This window comes from Sturnira hondurensis, unplaced genomic scaffold (genome assembly GCF_014824575.4).
Source record: "Sturnira hondurensis isolate 20B ecotype Veracruz unplaced genomic scaffold, ASM1482457v3 Scaffold0020237, whole genome shotgun sequence".
NCBI lineage: Eukaryota > Metazoa > Chordata > Mammalia > Chiroptera > Phyllostomidae > Sturnira > Sturnira hondurensis.
The window spans coordinates 11009009-11027688 of NW_028092868.1; the positions used below are offsets into that span (position 1 = coordinate 11009009).

Below are 18680 nucleotides of genomic sequence, written 5' to 3' on the forward strand. Positions count from 1 at the left end.
CTTCCGAATGCTCACTCCTCTCTCTGCCACTACTGGAAGACCGATCTCTTATGGTGTTTTCCAATCTGCGCCCTGCCGGACAGGGGTGGTGCCGGTGACCAGTTCTCTCCCAGAGCCGGTGCTGCCCACCCTCGGCTCTCGGAGACCGGGCGGCCGGCCCGGGCCCTGGCTTGGCCTGGCAGGGGGCCCCGCCACCGCCTCTGTGCTGCTCCCTCGTACCTTGTTGATTTGTGGTCGTCTCCTCTCCTCAACTTCTGGTCATTCAGTGTCCGCTACAGTCTCTGGAGTCCTGCTTTCTTATATGCTGAGTCCCAGTTTAGCATCTGCTGTGTTCTTCCGCAGATCAGCCAGGTCCTTCTCCGGCGCGTGGAGAGAAGTGAAATCCTTTGTCCTACTCCGCCGCCATCTTCCCTCTCTTCAGCGATTTTATTCTTTTTTATTGCTGAATAATACTCCATTATATATATATATATATGTATGTATCATTATATGCACATACGTCACATCTTCTTTACCCATTTCTCTATTGATGTACATCTAGATTGCTTTCATATCTCAGCTGTTACTAGTAATGCCACAGTGAACATAGGAGTAACATATATCTTTTCGATGAGTGTTATTTTCTTTAGATAAATGTCAAGAAGGGGAATTGCTGAATCATATGGCAAGTTTATTTTTAATTTTTTTAGGAATCTCCATACTGCTTCTCATAGCCATTGCACTAATTTACAACTCCACTAACAGAGTACAAGAGTTCCTTTTCCTCTGTACTCTGGCTAGGACTTGCCTGTATGTTGACTTATTGATGATAGCCATTCTAGCAAGCATGAGGTGATATCTCTTTGTGGTTTGAATTTACATTTCTTTTATGATTAATGCTGTTGAGAGCCTTTTCTTGTCTGTTCCCATCTGTATGTCCTCTTTAGAGAAATAGCTTTTTAAAGATTCTTTGCTCATTTATAAATTGGATTGTTTGTTTCTTTGGTGTTATTAACTTGTATGAGTTCTTGATGTATTTTAAATATTAGTCCTTTATCAGATATATCATTTGCAAATGTCTTCTTTCATTCAGTAGGCTGTATTTTCATTTTGTTAATGATTTCATTCTCTGTGAAAAAAAACTCTTTAGTTTGATATAGTCCCATTTCTTTATTTCCCTTGCTTGAAAAGATATATGCAAAAAGATGTTACTAAGAGTGATGTTAAAAGGTTTACTGCCTATAGTTTCTTCTACAAGTTTTATGGTTTCTAGCATGATAGTTAAGTCCTTAATCTATTTTATTTTTGTGTATGGTATAAGAAAATGGTAAATTTTTATACATGTATCTGTCCAATTTTGCCAACACCACTTATTAAAGAGACTCTCTTTACCCCATTGTATATCTTTGTCTCCTTTAGCTTAGATTAATTAGCCATGAAAGTGAGGATTTATTTATGGGCTCTCTATTCAATTCCATTCATTTTTGTGTTTGTTCATTGCCAGTCCTATACTGTTTTGATTATTATAGCTTTGTAGTATAGTTTGATATCAGGACCTGTGATACTTCTTACTTTGTTCCTTCTTGAGACTCTTTTGGCTTTTGGGGGTCTTTGGGCTGTCATATGAGTTTTAGGATTAGTTCTAATTCTTAGAAGAATGTATTTTAATAGAGATTGCACTAAATCTGTGTATTACTTCAGGTAGTAAGAACATTTTAACAATATTAATCTTTTCAATTCACGAGTATGGTATATTTTTTCATTTATTTGTATCATCAGCATCTTTCATCATGTCTCATAATTTTCAGAATAAAGGTATTTCATCTCATTGGTTAAATTTATCCCCATGTATTTTATTCCTTTTTATTTAACAAGGGTTGGGCTTCACTTTATTTTTTAAAAGCCTCAGAAGTTATCCTATTTAAAAGGGACATGGCTAAACAGGTAGGAAACAAATTCCCCATTGTGAGTGCTCCTGATGGCTTTTGCAAGGATCATGGAGATGTCAATCACCTGTATTTTGGAGCAATGATTCATCTTATCTTCCTGAGGTATGGTATTGGTGACCACTACTGCTTCAAAGCATGCATTGTTAATGTGAGAGATGGCCAGGCCAGAAAAGATTCCATGAATCAAGATAGCATAAACTGTGGTGGCTCCAGCTGAAAGAAGTTTGTCAGCTACATGGCAGATTGAGCCACAAATGTCAGCCATGTCATCCACTAGAATGGGCACCTGATCCTTCACGTCTCCCACCAGCACCATGTGGCCCACTTCACTGGCTTTCTTCTGTGCTTTGTGAATCAAGGCAAAGTCAACATCCAACCAGTTTGCAATAGAGGTAACTCTCTTAGCTCCCCCAAGCATCAGCTGAGACAATAATGCAGTTCTTACTCAGATATGTTTTTTATCCACTTCAAGACAGCTGGCTCTGCATACAAATTGTCCACGGGGATATCAAAAAAGTCCTGAATTTGAAAAGCGTGAAGGTCCATGGTGATAATATGATCCTGCACCTGCTTTAGAGAGCATATTTGCAACAAGCTTGGCTGAGATTGGAGCCTGGCTCTTATCCCTCTTATCCTGCCAGGCATAAGTAAAGCACTGGATGACTGCAGTAACCCAGCTGGCTGAAGCAATCTTACAGACATTAATCATGACCAAAAGCTCCATTAGATTATTGTTAATATTGCAACAGCCACTCTGAACAATGTAGACATCCTGTCCACGTACACTTTCGGCAATTTCAATGCATGTCTCCTGGTTGCTGAATTTCTTAGTCGCCACCTTGCCTAGCTCCAGGCCCAGGCAATCAGCAATTTTCTGGGACAAGTCCTGATGGGAGCTGCCGCTCAAGATTTTGATATTTGGCATTTTGGCCAACTACCCTAGGCACTCTTTGTTCAGCAATAACTGCTGCTACCGAGACCCCAGCCAAAGTCAGCCCAGAAGCTCAGTACCAATCGCTGCACTTAGCTACTCTGCCATCTTACATTCCCAACCGGCACATGCCTCCTATTTTATTCTTTTTGATGTAGTTGTAAAGGGTCTGTTTTTTTTAATCTCTTCTTATGATCATCTGTTATAGAAACAAACCAGATTTCTGTGTGTTGACTTCATGTCCTTCAACTGCATTGACATCATTTATTAGTTCTAATAGTTTTTTGGTCGTGCTTTTAGAGTTTTCTAATATAATACTTGTCATGTGCCAATAGCAAAAGTTTTAGTTCTTTCTTTGCCACTATATGTCTTTTATTTCTCTGATGTTTCTCATTGCTGTGGCTAGAACTTCCAATACTATGTTGAATAGAACTTTTTAATAAAAATATTACAGATACATTTAGGAGAAGATATGTTTACAATGTCTTTGACTTGAATAGTCTGGACATTTCCAATAATCTCTATGTCTTGCCGATCCTCCAGGCTTCCTTATATTATGTATTTGTTGATTGCATCAATTCCATTTATCCTCTCCTCTAGTCAAGACCACTGTTTCTATACATGTTGGTTCTTCACATTCTATCCTTCATATATAAAATATTAAACCTACCACAAGCATCTCAAATCTTGATGACCATTTCATCATGGTATCCTTTTTCCCTAGGATGTCTGCAGAAGCCCACAGACTTACGCGTGAGATTGCAGTCAAACTCTTCAGGAAACATAAAGTTGAGATTTCACATGCAATAACAGCAACATTTCCTTTCCTTGAGAATCTTCATGACTGTGGATTGATCACCGATGAAAAGTTCAAAGTAAGTGAGGTTTATTATGTCACAATCTGGTAAAGCAGCCCCAAATTAGATATGTTTTGATTTAGAATCAAATGTCTGGGCTCTGCTAGGAAAGTGAGGGGTCCTCTCTGAGGCGGAACCTTCCTTAAGTACTGCTCTAAGTGTTCCTGTAATGTAAAAAGGGAGAAGAGAAGCAGGTGTCATTGGAGACAGTCCTTCTGAATGGGGGAGCAGTGATCCGTGGTCCCCCTAAAGTTGCAGTGAATAACACTGAAGATATGCTGGATTTGAAGCCTGTGGGCTCCACAGATATACAATATAATATCTTGTAGGAGTTATATATACAATCTAGCATAAACGAGTAATTCAAACTAATTTTATTGAATGGATGAATAACTTTAATGAATTGATTTAATAGGCCAATTTACACAGCATTTCATTTCAATGAACATCAATTTAAATACTTAGATTGGAGAACATTAAAATCCACAGGGAATTAATGTCTTGTCGGCACAAATTTGAAAGTAGGTGCTTGTTATTCTCTCTTCAACAGTTTTAAGTTTTCTTTTGGTATTGCAGGAATCTTGGAATGTAGGTTAATTTTAGCAAAAGATGTAGGGGGAGATATAGAGATACAAGTCTTCTGTCTCCCTATGAATAGGCTTAATTCATGGCAAAGTTCACAGGAAAGGGAAAATTACCACCTGGCTTCCCTGATTGCTTGCAGGCCAATTCATTCCTACACAAGGGACAGGGCTGTCTAGTCAATGGGACATCAGCCTATCACCTGCTAAGTTGATTGTTAAAAGATTTGGCCAGGTTCTGAAAGGGCTACACATTATTTAACTTTGAACCCATTTTTGGTCTTCAAAATTGTTCTTCCTTCCATGTAATGTAAATGAGAGTGAGGAGATGAGATTCATAAATGGGTATTTCTAGGAGGAAAAGTTTACTTATTTTACTTAGTAGCCATATCAAACATAGAGAAATTCTAAAACTGAACATGAGAAAATATCTATGTAGGGAAAATGCAACACATTAAAAATAAAATCACTTCCAAGGCTCTTTTGTAACTTGGAATTCTTTATTTGTATTTTCCCCATTCTTCCCCATGTTTTTTAAGGAGTCTAAAAAATCTTGCGAAAACCTGACACCTGTCCTTAAAGTGGTGTATGATGTTCTCAGTGAAGTGGAAGAGGAAAATTACATGCCACTTCTGGAAATCTTGTTCAGCAAGGTCATCATGAAGAACTACCCAGATTTGAATGACATTCGCAAAGGCTTCAATGATGGTAATTAGGTTTATAGTCTACCTTTCAATGTCCAATTTACTTTTGGCAAATATATACTGAGCATCTACCATGTGCCACACATGATGCTGGTCAGTGACAATATAGCATTTAAGAAAACAGACATGCCATGAGACTTCTCAGAATTTGTGGTCCAATGAGTCCAGCAAAACATACACTTGAAGGTCTGCTTAACTAGGCATTGATTTAAACTCTCAGAGCCATCAGTTTCCCAGTTGCATCAGATTCACTTGGAAGAACAAATGACAAGAACCACTGCACCTGAGTAAGGCACCGTCAGTTGCTGCTCATTTTGCATGTGTCACACAGCCATCCATCAAGTTGACCACTACCCATCTTGAATGACAGCTTAGTTGTGGGTGCAGGATCCACCTGGCTTTGCAGCACCATGACCAGGGGACCCAATGTGTCATGTAACAACTCTATAGTCATTACTTTCAGGGACTCCATGAGGGACAACTGAGTTACAAGAGTCACCACATTGAAGGAAGACCTGCTATAGCTTATAGTTTACATGGAGTCCTTCTGAGTCCAGTCATGGATCAAAACTCAGCATTGATCTGGTAATACAGAAAAGAGAGACAACCTTCATCAGGTGTCTGGAGTAATGACCAAGAAAATTAACCCAGGTCAAATTTGTCCTTAAGCAAGGATAATGGTTGTATTAGTTCTTTCTTCACTCAGGGAGAGACAAACCTTAATCAAAGAATCTCAAAGTCAATTGCTCTACCAGAAACTATGTTTGATACTTCACCAAATGATTGATTCACCACTGTTTTCCTGAGACTCACAATTTACAATTTTTCATTGTAGTCTGAATTTGTGGTTGAAACTGTACCTCCAATAATTTTTGCGCGGTTGTCCCTGGTTATATTTAGTTCCAAGACAATACTTTCGGTTTTGTATTGCTGGAAAAATATTGCCACTGTCTGGTATCAACCAGGATCTCCAAATACCAATGGAGAATCCATAGGAGAAAGAATTATATGAACTGAGGAGAGTAGATGATCTGGGATATGGTAGAGAGTGTGAAAGTATCCCTAGTATCTGTAAAACAAGGAGAAATTAGATTTCTCTCAATTGGAAAGTGAGAAGCAGATTGTGGGAGTCGATTCAAAAGGGATAAATTTGAAAAAGATTTTGGAAGGTTAGACATTTGAGCTATGGAATTTTCAGTTTACTTGTTGCACGTTAAAGAGATACTATAGCCTTACAAGTTTATAAGTGCAGGCTTATTGCTCCAGAAGACTGACTTGCCATCAGAGCTGGGAAGAATGGACCCACATCTTTCCTAGACTCCTCTTGCCTCGATGTCCTACAGATACCAACCTTGAATTTCTTGGTTTGTTTCCTGCCTGTTATTTTTCTGGGTCACCTACATGCAGGGGCCCTTGGCTGGTAAACTAGGCATTGCTTTTTGGAAGCCTCCTGGGCCATGGTCCAGGCCTCTTGGGACATCTTCCAGTGCCACAATATTCACTACCTGCTGGTATTTTCAGAGAGTGTCCTTCCTTTGTCCAGGGATCTGGGTCCCTTGGAGGTCTTTCTAGTTCTTCCTGTGTCCTCTGCTGTGTCTTTGGGAAGTGCTTGTCTTCTTGACCCAATAAACTCCACCCTTATCTTGACCAGCCATTTATTTAAAAGCTCTTGTGCTTTCTCTATTATACACATAGATTTCTACAGGATCTTGGTTCTTCTCCCAAGGATATTCCTGTTTTTTTTTCTTCCAATTTGAGCACATCAGAAAAATACATTTCATTTCTATTACTTATTTGATACATGCTTTTCCAGACATCTGTAATTTTTTTTACATAAGTGATGTTTCCATGACTCCTTTATCCTCACATTCAAGTGGCTTCTTTCTATGTGAGACATATAAGGGCTCCCTTGTTGGAGGAGTCTCTTTTCTGTCCCAGGGATGATGCTGAACTGGACTGTGAGGACTGGAACTCACTGAGTTCTGAGTGACCAGAAGACTGAAACTTTCTAAACATGCACACTTGAAATGATGTCCTGGGCTATGATAGGGATTTCTAATATCTTCTCTCTCTCTTCAGTGATCCGAAAGGAAATTCGTTACCAAGCAAATTATGGAGAAAAGAATGCAAAAACCCATAATACCCAGCCGAGCCTTGAACAAGGTGATTGTGACCAAACAGAAGCTGATTCTCTTCTGTTAAGAGTAAAAGAAAAAGGGAAGTGAGTGGACCCTGAGTCCTGAGTGGATTTTGAGAATCAGCGAGGAACTGCTGAGGATCCAGGAGAAGGCAGGGAGGGGTTCTTGTGTGATAATCTGACCAGGGATGGATCTGGGTTAGCTGTGACAAGAGATCTTTGACCCAATAACCAATAAAATGAAACAGGAACTCAGAGTATGAGTAAACTAGAGTTAAAGACCATACTGACCTGGAAGCAATTGTGATTTAGAAAGACCCATACAGGAGAAGATCAGTTCGAAGCTGAGTAGGGCTAAGAATTATGGGCCCAAGGTCAAAGAGCAGACCCTTAATGATGGCACAATAAGGAACTGATTAACTGTTAGGGACATTCTTCAAGAGCAAAAACATTGAAAGAGACGGGCAATTATAGAGAGAGAGAAAAGAGGAAATCATAAGATGCGAGGGAGGGGATGGGGGTATTTTGAGAGAAAGAAAGAAGAGAAAAGAAAGACAGGAGGAAGGGGTAAAGGATTAAACACATATTATTAAGAGCTCACTCATTGAACATTTTTCTCTGGAAGTTGTGGACTTAGTGCTCATGGATGCCCTTGGTGAGTGGTGTCACTAACTGATCATTTGCAGAAAAGAAGATTGAAATCTAGAGAGACCATGTATGTAGTTGGCTTAGGGTCAAATGAGCAAGATGAACCCAGGCCTTCTGAACCCAGAGCTCATGCTCTAAACCCTGTACATGCCAGGGAATCTCATGGAAAGAACAGACACTTGAGACAAACATAGGAAAATACATGCCAAAAGAAAGATACAGAAAGAATACCAAGAGCTGGAGGAAGTGAAGGAAAATCAGTTGCTGAACTCTGATGAAAAGGCTCACAAAGCAGAGTGAACAGACCTGCAGAACGAGAGTGTGTGTGAAGGTGGGGTGGGGAGTCTGGTAAAACCACCAGTCTGGGGTGGTACTGGGGACTAAAACAGGTTCCTTGTGGCTGTGGCTGACAAGACAAGCCATCACTAGTTACCAAGTGGCTCATTGATGACATAGTGAGATGATCTGACTGAGGCCAGAGTGCAACTTTGGGTTGATTCCTGGTTGTCAAGATTCCTACATTGTAAAGATTAACATGGAACTGGAGGAGAATTGCACAGCCCACACTTCAATTCTGAAATAAAGTTCTAATTTCTTCTTTCAGGAACTGGTGAAAACTTATATCCAAGCCCGTCGTGGCTCTTCCTGGATCAGCCCAATTACACAGGTCTGTTCCTTCTGGCTGTTTTGTGACCCTTTGCTGTTCTTGTTCCTTTCTGCAATGGGCTGTGGTGGGAGGGCTGCTTCTCTTTAGTATGGAGTGCCCAGCATTGTCCATCTTGGCATGTGCTATGTCTCCAAAGATTTACAAAACAGAGTCTTCATACACTGAGTTGCCTGGGAGGGTTGGTCCTCTCATTCTCACATGTGCTTGTTGCCAAGTGTTGACAGGTCTGGGACTTATTGTCCATGTGCCTGGCTTCATGGCCTCTGCGTCTGTCTTGCTTTAATAGGCTGTGGCCTCAGCTATTTGACGTTATGTCCAGTGGTGACCAGCATTGCAGGAGAGAGGTCAGCAGTGATGACTGTGTTCCTTGGGGAAAGAGTCCCTCATTTGTTGAATCCTTCACACAGCACCATGTACCTCCTACACAAACCCTCTCCCATCATCCCCAGCACAGTGGGCCAGATGCTGGTAAAAAATACTAGAGGGGTCTCTGAACAAACATTTGATACTTTATCAACCAATAACCACTGCTTATAACTCTGAACATTTCCTCAGTCTATAACACACTTACTAAAGTTGTTAAAATATTTAAAATATGATACATTTAAGACATGAATCCTGAAAAGTTAATTTTCTGGTCAGTCACCCTATCACTTATAGTAATACAGACAATATTTTATTTAATCTTCTCAAACACTTAAAACGATAGTATGTCATCTGGGTTTTTCAGAGAACAAAGAATCAGCTTGGAGACTTGGGCTAACTGTGCAAGTCAGCCACTGAATTCTGCTATGGAACAGTGTCATAGCAGGAGGACTGGTGACCCACAGCTGGATTCCGATTCTGCTCTGAGACCTTGGGGAAGTGACTTCCCCTCTTTGTCCCTCAGTGTCTTCATTCATAAAATAGAGAAGATAATAGTATCTCCCTCACAATGTGATGGATAATGGATTTTAAACATTATGTCATAACACATTCACAGTCATACCTGGTACTTCATCAGTGTTACACACATTTTAAATATTACTATGTTTAAAGGTAATTATCATTTGTATCTGGGCCAGAGTCTAAGCTATTAACCACTGCAGTTAACTGAAATTTTCCCCTCTCACTGATGTCCCTGGTGAATTTAATTATCCCTCAGGCTGTGGAGCAGTGATTAAAGCCATACCAACTTCAGGCCCAGGAAAATAAATTGAGGGACACAGGTCCTTCACCTTATTCACACTAGTGTATAATAAATTTCATGTCTTTATTCACTGACTCTACTTTCCAAATGAGTGACATGGAGGAGATCCTGGGAACTTCTTGCACCATGGAAGGCATAATCTGTGTCTTCTGTGGGATGTGATATTTAATATAGAATGTTCTTAAGTATCACATTTTTATAAAAGAAAAGTACCTTACAGAGTGATTCCTCATTATATTTTTAATGATATTTTTAAAATTCAGGACGTGAATGGGAAGCCCAAGCAAAGACTGAATATAACCAGGCACCTGATATAATAGATAAGGCTGACCGAAAGCGTGTGTGATGTGAATCTTGGTACAGACAAGGGTCTGGGACACATCACAGGGTTCATGGAGGCAGTCCTACTGGCGTTGGTTGCAAATAGGAAGGGGGAGGGAATGAGTAGTTCACAAATATCTAAAACAGAACAGGTAAATTTACATATTGAGATCAGAGAGTATATTTCTGTATTCAGAGAGAGGAAGGTATTAGGGTAAGAGTTAAAGAAAAGGAAAATAACTCAGAGATCCAAGATATTCATGAAAGGGGATTGAAAAAAAAAGCTAAATGTGAAGACAAGGAGAAAATTTCACCTTCCCCAGAAACAGGCACAGCTAGCAAAATTTGGCTGAACCAAGAGAAAAGTGAAGAAAGAGACTTTGCCTGGGGTGGTGGGTGCACAATGCAGTGTGCAGGTGATGTTTTATTCAGTTGCACACTTGAAACTTGTATAGTTTTGTGAAACATCAGCCCAATAAATCCATTTTAAAATAATAAATAATATTAAAATGTATATAGTTTGATCCCATTTTTAAAATTAGACTTTATGTATACTTCTTTCTGACCTATCTTTCTAGCTCAATCGATATTCAGATATGTTGGAATGATAAAAAATGAAAGAGGTAGAATGAGGTAGGAGGTAATAGAAGGAGAGTGAAGGAGAGAAGAATGAGGGAGGGGACAAGAGGTAGAGTGAGGGTGGAGGTGGAAGCAGAGTGACTGTGGGGTTGAGAAGAGCTGCAGGATGGGCACAGCTGCCCTCTCATAACCTTCTGTGTAGGACTTGGAGCAACTTGCAGGTCACACACCTTAGGGCACAGACCCCAGGAATCTCAGTTGCTTCTAGGTCTTCCTAGTGCTGTCTTTAAGGGGGTTTTCTGTCAGTGGGCTCCTTGGTGCCACCCTGAAACACTAAAAGGTTTGCTCCTCTGTGTAGTGATCAGCAGTGAGGTCTCCAGAAGATTTAATGATGAAGACATGCTTGCTCTCCCCCAAGCCTCCACCTCAGCACTGCCAAGGGAACCTGGTAAGGTGGTTGGGGCTCAAGGCTTGGGCTGCAGGAGTCTGAAATTAATTTTGCTACCGAATTAATACCTGTTGACATACTGATGGCAATATAAGGGGTAAGAAGTAGAAGAGAGACAAGAGTAGGAAGGTAAGGCTCAAACAGAGCAGAGGGACCCCTTGCTGGTGACTGGTCTTTGCTCTCGGGACAGGGAAAGGACCACTAACCTACCAAGCAGGTGACTTAGAGAGCAGACCAGGTGGCCTCTGTACAGGTTATGATACACTTGGGTTTTCAAGGAAGAGGTTTCCAAGTTTTATCAGGGAATTTCCTGCTGAATTGGTTCCTTGGTCACACACTGAGACACCTGAAGAATCCTGTCTTTGTGCAATGATCGATAACCTTGACTCCTTAGAATCAAGTAAAGGAGAAGAGACCCAAGAAGCCACCTGTTTACTGCACCAGACGGGAATACTGAGATTGTATTTCTGGACAACAAAAATCCAGAGTCTAAATTCAGAGCTCTGTATCCCTGATGAACCTTACTCTGACAATCTTTGTGTACATTGATTTGATTACTTCTAGGGCATTTTGAGCATCTAACTTCTTTGACTTTATTGGAAAATAGGAGTGAGCAAGGGACATTATAAACTGTGATTTAATTAGATGAGCCCAATCAATTGATACATTAAAAATGTAGCAATAATACACTACACTAGTAAATGAGTCTTACTGCACATTGTCATATTTATTAATGCTAAACAGTTGAAATAATATACTTAGTCTCTACAAACATGTTTCATATTCTGTAGAGCAGAGTGAGCACAGAATTTCTGTATTTGTTGACTATATGTCTCTAGTACTAAACTTAAAATATCTTCAAAGATGGGCCTGCGACTCAGACGATCGCGATTCGATTCTCAGTCCGGGCACATGCCTGGGTTGCAGGCCGGTTCCCTGCAGGCCAACTCCCAGCAGGGGACGCGTGAAAGGCAACCATACATTGATGTTTCTCTCCCTCTCTCCTTCCCTTCCCCTCTAAAGATAAATAAATAAAATCTTAAAAAAATATCTTCAAAGAATAAGTTGTGCTGATATTTAATTATTAATGGAAAAATTAACTCAGACCAACACTCTCAAATCCAAATGATACTGAAACTATTGGCTTACATTTTGATTTTTCACAGGGCTTTTGTAAATAAAGGTTCATTTTGTTTTCACAAAAACCTTAGCAGGGTGGTAGGGTACCTAGGTTATCCCATCATTATTGATGAGGACACTGGAGATAGTAATATTTGAAGGTCATTTACAAATTCACATATAGAAGTACAGGGGAGAGAGCTGGGCAGGATCCCAGCATTATGACCCTGGACATCAGAACTATGCTGAGTTGCAGGAAAGAGGAAAATTCTCATCTCAACATTGAGATGATCACAAACCCTATCGCTGTGTGAGTTGTAGAATTTGTAAGACTGATGCAAACAAATAACTGTTTTCTTCCTTTTACTTGATAGAGTCTATGGACTTAAGAAAGCTACCTACACCTGGAAACATACATTACAAAAGAGGTAAGAGCAAATAAGAACTTTTCATGGTTACAGATGAACAGTGTTTTCTACAAAAGATCCCCCTAATTCTTTACTGTATCCTTTATAGTAAAATCCAAATTTGCTTTAATTTAAGATAGTTCACATTTTAACTTTTGTGTTAATTAGGCTAATGCCTGTGCCAAATAAACCCAAAGAGGTCAATGAGTTGAACACAAAAGAATTTAGAAGGGGAGGGGCAGGGCTCCATTTTACAAAGTCATTTTGGGAAGTTGCCAAATGACGGATCTGCCTTCTTTAATAGAAGAGTAAAGATTTGTAAAACCACCTTGGGAAAGAAGCAGAGCTAATAATTAACACAGTTACAGACACAAACACAAATCCATAAAGCTACATGTAAAGGAAGGAAGAAAATGCAGTGCAGAATGCAATGGGTCAAGAGAATGCAGAAGAGCCCAATGAGAGAGAAATATCTCCACCCCAGGCTCAGGGGACAGTGATGACAAAGTGCTGACCTACAGGTCACGTGAATACAAAAGGCAGATCATGGGGGGTTGTGGGAGGGACAAGCTACCCTGTGTTTTCAGAGCTCCCCAACTTTTTCCACTGAGTTCCTTGTCACACACTGAGATCTTCAAGAAACATTTGCTCCTTCTGCAGTGAGAAGTCCTGACGAGTCTTTGGGGTTCAATGCAAAGGAGAAGCTCCCAGAAGCTGGGAGCTCTGCAGTGAGAAGTGGTGCTGACCAGGAGGGTAAGGACCACCATCGCTGGCCTCCAGGACACCAGGAGCCTGAGGTCAGGGCTCCTGTTCCTCTGAGAATACCTCACATGTGGGAACCCAGTTCTGCCTTGCTCTCATGTGGTAACTGTGAAGACTACAAAGAACAAAATTAACTAACAAACAAAATAGAAACAGACTCAGAGATACAGAGAAAAAAATGACAGGTGTCAGATGGGAAGGGGTGAGGGGGCTGGGTGAAAAAAAGGTTTAAGCAGAAAAAAAAAGAAGAAAGAAAAGAAAAAACCCATAGACAAATAAAATGGTATCGTGATCACTAGATGAAAGTAGGGTGGGGAGATGTAGAGGAGAGTAGAGGAGAGTAAAGGAGGGTAAATGGTGATGGGAGGAGACTTGGCTTGGGATGGTGAATGCACAACACAGTGTACAGATGATGCGTTATAGAACCATACACCTGAAACTTAAATAATTTTATTAACCAATGTCACCCCAATCAATCCAATAAATACAAAAGTAAATAAAACTGCAAAGAAAGAAATCACTTAAATTCAGGCTTAACAAGATGGCTCTGGCAGGGCAGCAGTGTGCCCTTACTTACTTCATGCTCAGAGACATGCCATCCCCCTAGTACTGGATCACCTAGTGATGTTCACATACTCAGCACCTGTTCTGTACAGATCAGAGAAGCTGGAGTGTCAGCTTTTGCTCAATTGTGTCACAGACCTGTTCATAATTCAATAGAGTCTAATTATTTTTTAGTTATGGACACAAAAACAAGTTTTTGGTTATGACTATCAAATTCCATTTATAGCTTTTGACAGATGACCGTCAACATGACATTGGCCAATACAGAGATATTTGAACATGGTTTTGCAAAAATATATATATACATATACACCTAGTTATATTTAAAAAAACCTAAAAGTTAGGCCAGATAACTGGTGGGTAGCCATCAGTTTGCTATCTGTATCTATGAGTTTTTAAGGGTTTTTATACATTACATGTAAATTTACCATAAGAGGCAAAAATAACAGCCTGGACTCCTAGGAAACATCCAAAATCCCTTATTCAAAACCTCTGAAACCACATTCAAATAATGTTTTATTTTTTTTTTAAATTTACATGTATTTTATTGATTATGCTATTACAGTTCTCCCATTTTTCCCCTTCATTCCCCTCCACCCTGCACACCCCCTCCCACCCATATCCCCCCCTTTAGTTCATGTTCATGTGTCTTAAGTTCTTTAGAGTTTACATTTCCCATATTATTCTTGCCCTCTCCCTGTCTATTTTCTACCTACCATCTATGCTACTTATTCTCTGTACCTTTTCCCCCCTTCTCCTCCTCCCACTCCCCTGTTGCTAACTCTCCATGTGTTCTTCATTTCTATGGTTCAACTCCTGATCTAGCTGTCTGCTTTGTTTTTATTTTAGGTATGGTTGTTAATAATTGTGAGTTTGCTGTCATTTTACTGTACATGTTTTTTATCTTCTTTTTCTTAGATAAGTTCCTTGAACATTTCATAAAATAAGGGCTTGGTGATGATGAACTCCTTTAACTTGACTTTGTCTGAGAAGCACTTTATCTGTCCTTCCATTCTAAATGAAAGTTTTGCTGGACAGGCTAATCTTGGAGGTAGGTTCTTGCCTTTCATGAGTTGGAATACTTCTTTCCAGCCTCTTCTTGCCCGTAAGGTCTCTTTTGAGAAATCCACTGACAGTCTGATGGGAACTCCTTTGTAGGTGACTGTCCCCTTATCTCTTGCTGCTTCTAGAATTCTCTCGTTCATTTTAATCTTGGCTAATGTAATGATGATGTGCCTTGGTGTGTTCCTCCTTGGGTCCAACTTCTTTGGGACCTTCTGAACTTCCTGGATTTCCTGGAAGTCTATTTCCTTTGCCAGACTGGGGAAGTTCTCCTTTATTATTTGTTCAAATAAGTTTTCCATTTGTTGCTCTTCCTCTTCCCCTTCTGGTACCCCTATAATTCGGATGTTGTAACTTTAAAGATGTCCTGGAGGTTCTTAAGCCTCTGTTCATTTTTTTGATTTCTTGTTTCTTCATTCTTTTCTGTTTGTTCCTTTCTTCCTTCTGGTCCACTCCCTTGATTTGAGTCCCAGTTTTCTTTCCATCACTCTTGGTTCTCTGTTCATTTTTATTCATTTCACTTAGTGTAGCCTTCATTTTTTCATCTAATTTGTGATCAAATGCAAGAAATTCTGTGAGCATCCTGATCACCAGTGCTTTGAACTGTGCCTCCAATAGGTTGGCTATCTCTTGGTCGCTTAGTTGTATTATTTCTGGAGCTTTGATCTTTTCTTCTGTTGGGACATTTTTTTTGTCTTGTCACACCTGTTACATAGTGAAGGGTGGAGCCTTAGGTGTTCACCAAGGCAGGGCAACCCAGGTTGCTGGGTTGTGATGTTGCATGTGGGGGCGGGGAACAGTGGTACTTATTTGGCTCTCTGTCAGACCTCGGTCCCTTCCGCTGCTTCCCCCAAGCAAACTGGGCCCTTCTGGTGCTGGTTCCCAGGTGGGTGGGCTTGTGTATGTTCTAGGACCCTGTGGGTCTCACAAAGAACTCTCCTGTGAGGCTGGGAGTCTCTCCCTGCGCATCAACTCTCACAAGTGTTTTCCATTGGTGTTTCGAGGCTTTATTTCCTGGCTCTGGGACCCTGGGTTTCAAGGTCTGTCTCCCTCCCCAGTTATCTGCATGCGAACATGGAACCACCCAGTCAGCCAGCCACCTTCACACTCGCTCCCTCGCTGGGTCCGCCTCTTGCCACCCCACACCCAGGGTCTTCCTACTGCTGCCTGGGTGCCTAGGTTCTGCCAACTGCCATCTTGTGCCCCCAGGGTGCCTTGTGCGCCTATGGCACCGCTTCTTGTGCTGCGACCCCTCTCTGCTAGGCTGTCCGACTCTGCCCTGCCTACCAGTCTAGACGAAAGTGTCTATTTCAGCTCCTTTGCTGTCTGACTTCCATACAGTTCAATCTTCTGTCAGTTCTGGTTGTTATTTTGTTTCTAAATTTTCGTTGTCCTTATTTTGGTTGTGCGCGGAGGTTGTGTCTACCTATGCCTCCATCTTGGCCAGAAGTATTATTTTATTGTTTTAGAAAGATGCTGTGGTTTATGTCCTGTGTGTTACAAAAGACCCCAACAAGTTCCAGGGCAGAATCTCATTCTCGAATACATTAATGTTTTTGTAAAATATGTGAATTCACACCAGGTGTGATCCACAAAAATTTTACATGGATTCATGTCAGCTAAGTGCAAATTCACTTCCAAGTTAGTTAGCTGAAAACCTATGAAAATAATGTTTGTTTTCAAAACTTTTAAGGTTCTGCATAAGAGCTAAAGGACTGTGGGTCTTTGCTTTGTTTTATAATGATCTCTTTCCTTCAGGTGAGAAGAGAAAGAAATAATCATCACCATGTATTTATGTTCTAAATCCCTCAACAGTGTGAGGAGTTATACGCTTTACAGATTGTTCGGTTATAGATTATTGGCTGCATTTTCCTTTGCTTCTACATCCTGAGGACATTGAGAACAATTAATGTAGTTGCTCTCCCCTTAGGGGACCCAGCTGACATCTCACAAAAATTCTAAGACCCGGACAGGATGGAAAACCTGTTACTATTCCTGCATCAACTGTAGTACAGAGGTATTTAAGGTGTTTTTAAAGTTCTGGACTCCTACTTCTCAAATAATTAGGTTTTTAGTTTCCTTTAGAAGAAAGGGAGAAACAAGAAATCAAATATCCTATAAACTCAAGCACCCTGCAGCATTTACTAATTATCCTAAATATGTAACTTTTACTTATTCATTTCTGTTTTCTCACTACCACTTGTTATTTTTTAGGTCCTGTGGATCTTGGAAAATCCCTTACTTCACAAAAAGCCAAGAAAAAAAGATGTAAGAATGAATAAGGTTTTACTTGGTTTTAATGTGACAAAATGAGTATTAAATACCAGAGTTTCATCATTATTATTATTTATAACATTGTAGTAGGTGGAACCAAGTCTCCTCACTGATGTCCATGCTGTAATCCCTGGAACCTGTGATTTGTTATCTCACGTGATAAATGAACTCTACAGATCTGATTAAACCAGGGACCTTGAGATGGGGGAGATTATCCTGGATCACCTGGATGGCCCCAATACACTCCCAGAGGCCTTAAAAAGTGGAGAGCCTCTCTTGGCTGTGGAGGGAGGAAGAGGTGACCCTGGAGGAACAGTGAGAGAGGTGCCATATCGCTGGCTCTGCAAATGGAGAAAGGACTAGAGAATGTGGGGGACCTTAAGAAACACAAAAAATAAAGGAAGCAGATTGTCCCCTACAGCCTCCAGAAAGGAATGAGAGTCTGCAAAAACTTGATTTTAGCACCCTGAAGCAGTGCTAGAATTCTAACTGAAATTGATTAGATGACAAATACACATGGCTTTAAGCCATTATTTGTAATAAATAGGGCAACGGATGGAAATAATAGAGTCTTTGGTTCTTGTAAGTGCCTTATGGCTATAAGACATCCCTGAAAATGTGGCAGTGCCTTTGGGCGGTGGCCAGAGCCACTGGAGTATTTTAAGGAGGATGATAGAAAAAGCCTAGATTGCCTTGAGCTGCTTGTGAGTAGGAATGTGGATGCTGAAAACCTATAGAGGACTCAGGAGGCAGGAAGATTATGGGAGAGAAAACCTGTGTTGTCTCAGAGAATACATAAATCATCTGAATGGCACAGATGTGTAAAGCTACGTGTAAAGGAAGAAAGAGAATGCAGTGAAGAATGTGGAGAGCCAAGAGAATGCAGAGGAGCCTACTGAGAGTGAAATATCTTTGCCAGGGCAGCAGCTGTATGTGTCACCGTCACTTAAGAATCAGGGGTCTGGCTACATAGGGAGCTAAGGCCGTTGTACTGATGCCTGGTGTCTCTGCTAAAGAGTTCCGATTGTGGGGCGTTTGAGAGTTGAAATCAAGGTAGACATTCTGTGGTTGTGTAACAAAAATACCACTGAAAGACTCTGAAACTCTGGAGATCTGTGGAATAAAGTTTTCTAAGTACCTCTATGACTTTATAGAAACGACCTCGACATGGGAGAAAGTTATACATGTCCAATTATGAAATGAGACAGAATGAAAAATTCTTCTCTTTCAGGCTCAAAAAAGCTTGCAGAATTTGTGGATTTTCACTCTGAAATACTTCCTGTGACCTGTGGAGGGGTGAAAGGCATGTTACATAAGAACAGGTTGGAAGAAGGTGAGTTTAATGGTGTACTTTAATTTGTAATATTTAGTTAAAGGAATCACAAGAAGTAATGGAATTACCCATGTGAATTACCCATCATTCAAGAAATTGAGGGCCCACTGTGGCTTGAAAGAAGAAGGAAGGGGTCCTTAAGATGATATTTTTACACATTAATCAGTGG

At 40.5% G+C, this 18680-nt stretch overlaps 1 protein-coding gene and 1 pseudogene across 4 annotated transcripts in view; one reads left to right on the forward strand and one right to left on the reverse strand.

The window, feature by feature from the left end:
* The window catches only part of LOC118975411 (nuclear body protein SP140-like protein), a 138248-nt gene that overhangs the window by 7542 nt on the left and 112026 nt on the right, over window positions 1-18680 (forward strand). For 3 of the 4 annotated variants that reach the window (XM_037029331.1, XM_037029332.1, XM_037029333.1), the window contains exons 2-10: window positions 3584-3734; window positions 4837-5005; window positions 7081-7164; window positions 8391-8453; window positions 10901-10990; window positions 12484-12537; window positions 13177-13269; window positions 17119-17172; window positions 18410-18511. In XM_037029331.1, the coding sequence (XP_036885226.1) occupies window positions 3584-3734; window positions 4837-5005; window positions 7081-7164; window positions 8391-8453; window positions 10901-10990; window positions 12484-12537; window positions 13177-13269; window positions 17119-17172; window positions 18410-18511 (860 nt within the window). Of the gene's footprint in view, window positions 1-2238; window positions 2321-3583; window positions 3735-4836; window positions 5006-7080; window positions 7165-8390; window positions 8454-10900; window positions 10991-12483; window positions 12538-13176; window positions 13270-17118; window positions 17173-18409; window positions 18512-18680 lie in introns of all 4 variants that reach the window. The other variant, XM_037029334.1, reaches the window with a different exon arrangement.
* On the reverse strand, window positions 1897-2979 carry LOC118975284 (ribose-phosphate pyrophosphokinase 1-like; annotated as a pseudogene).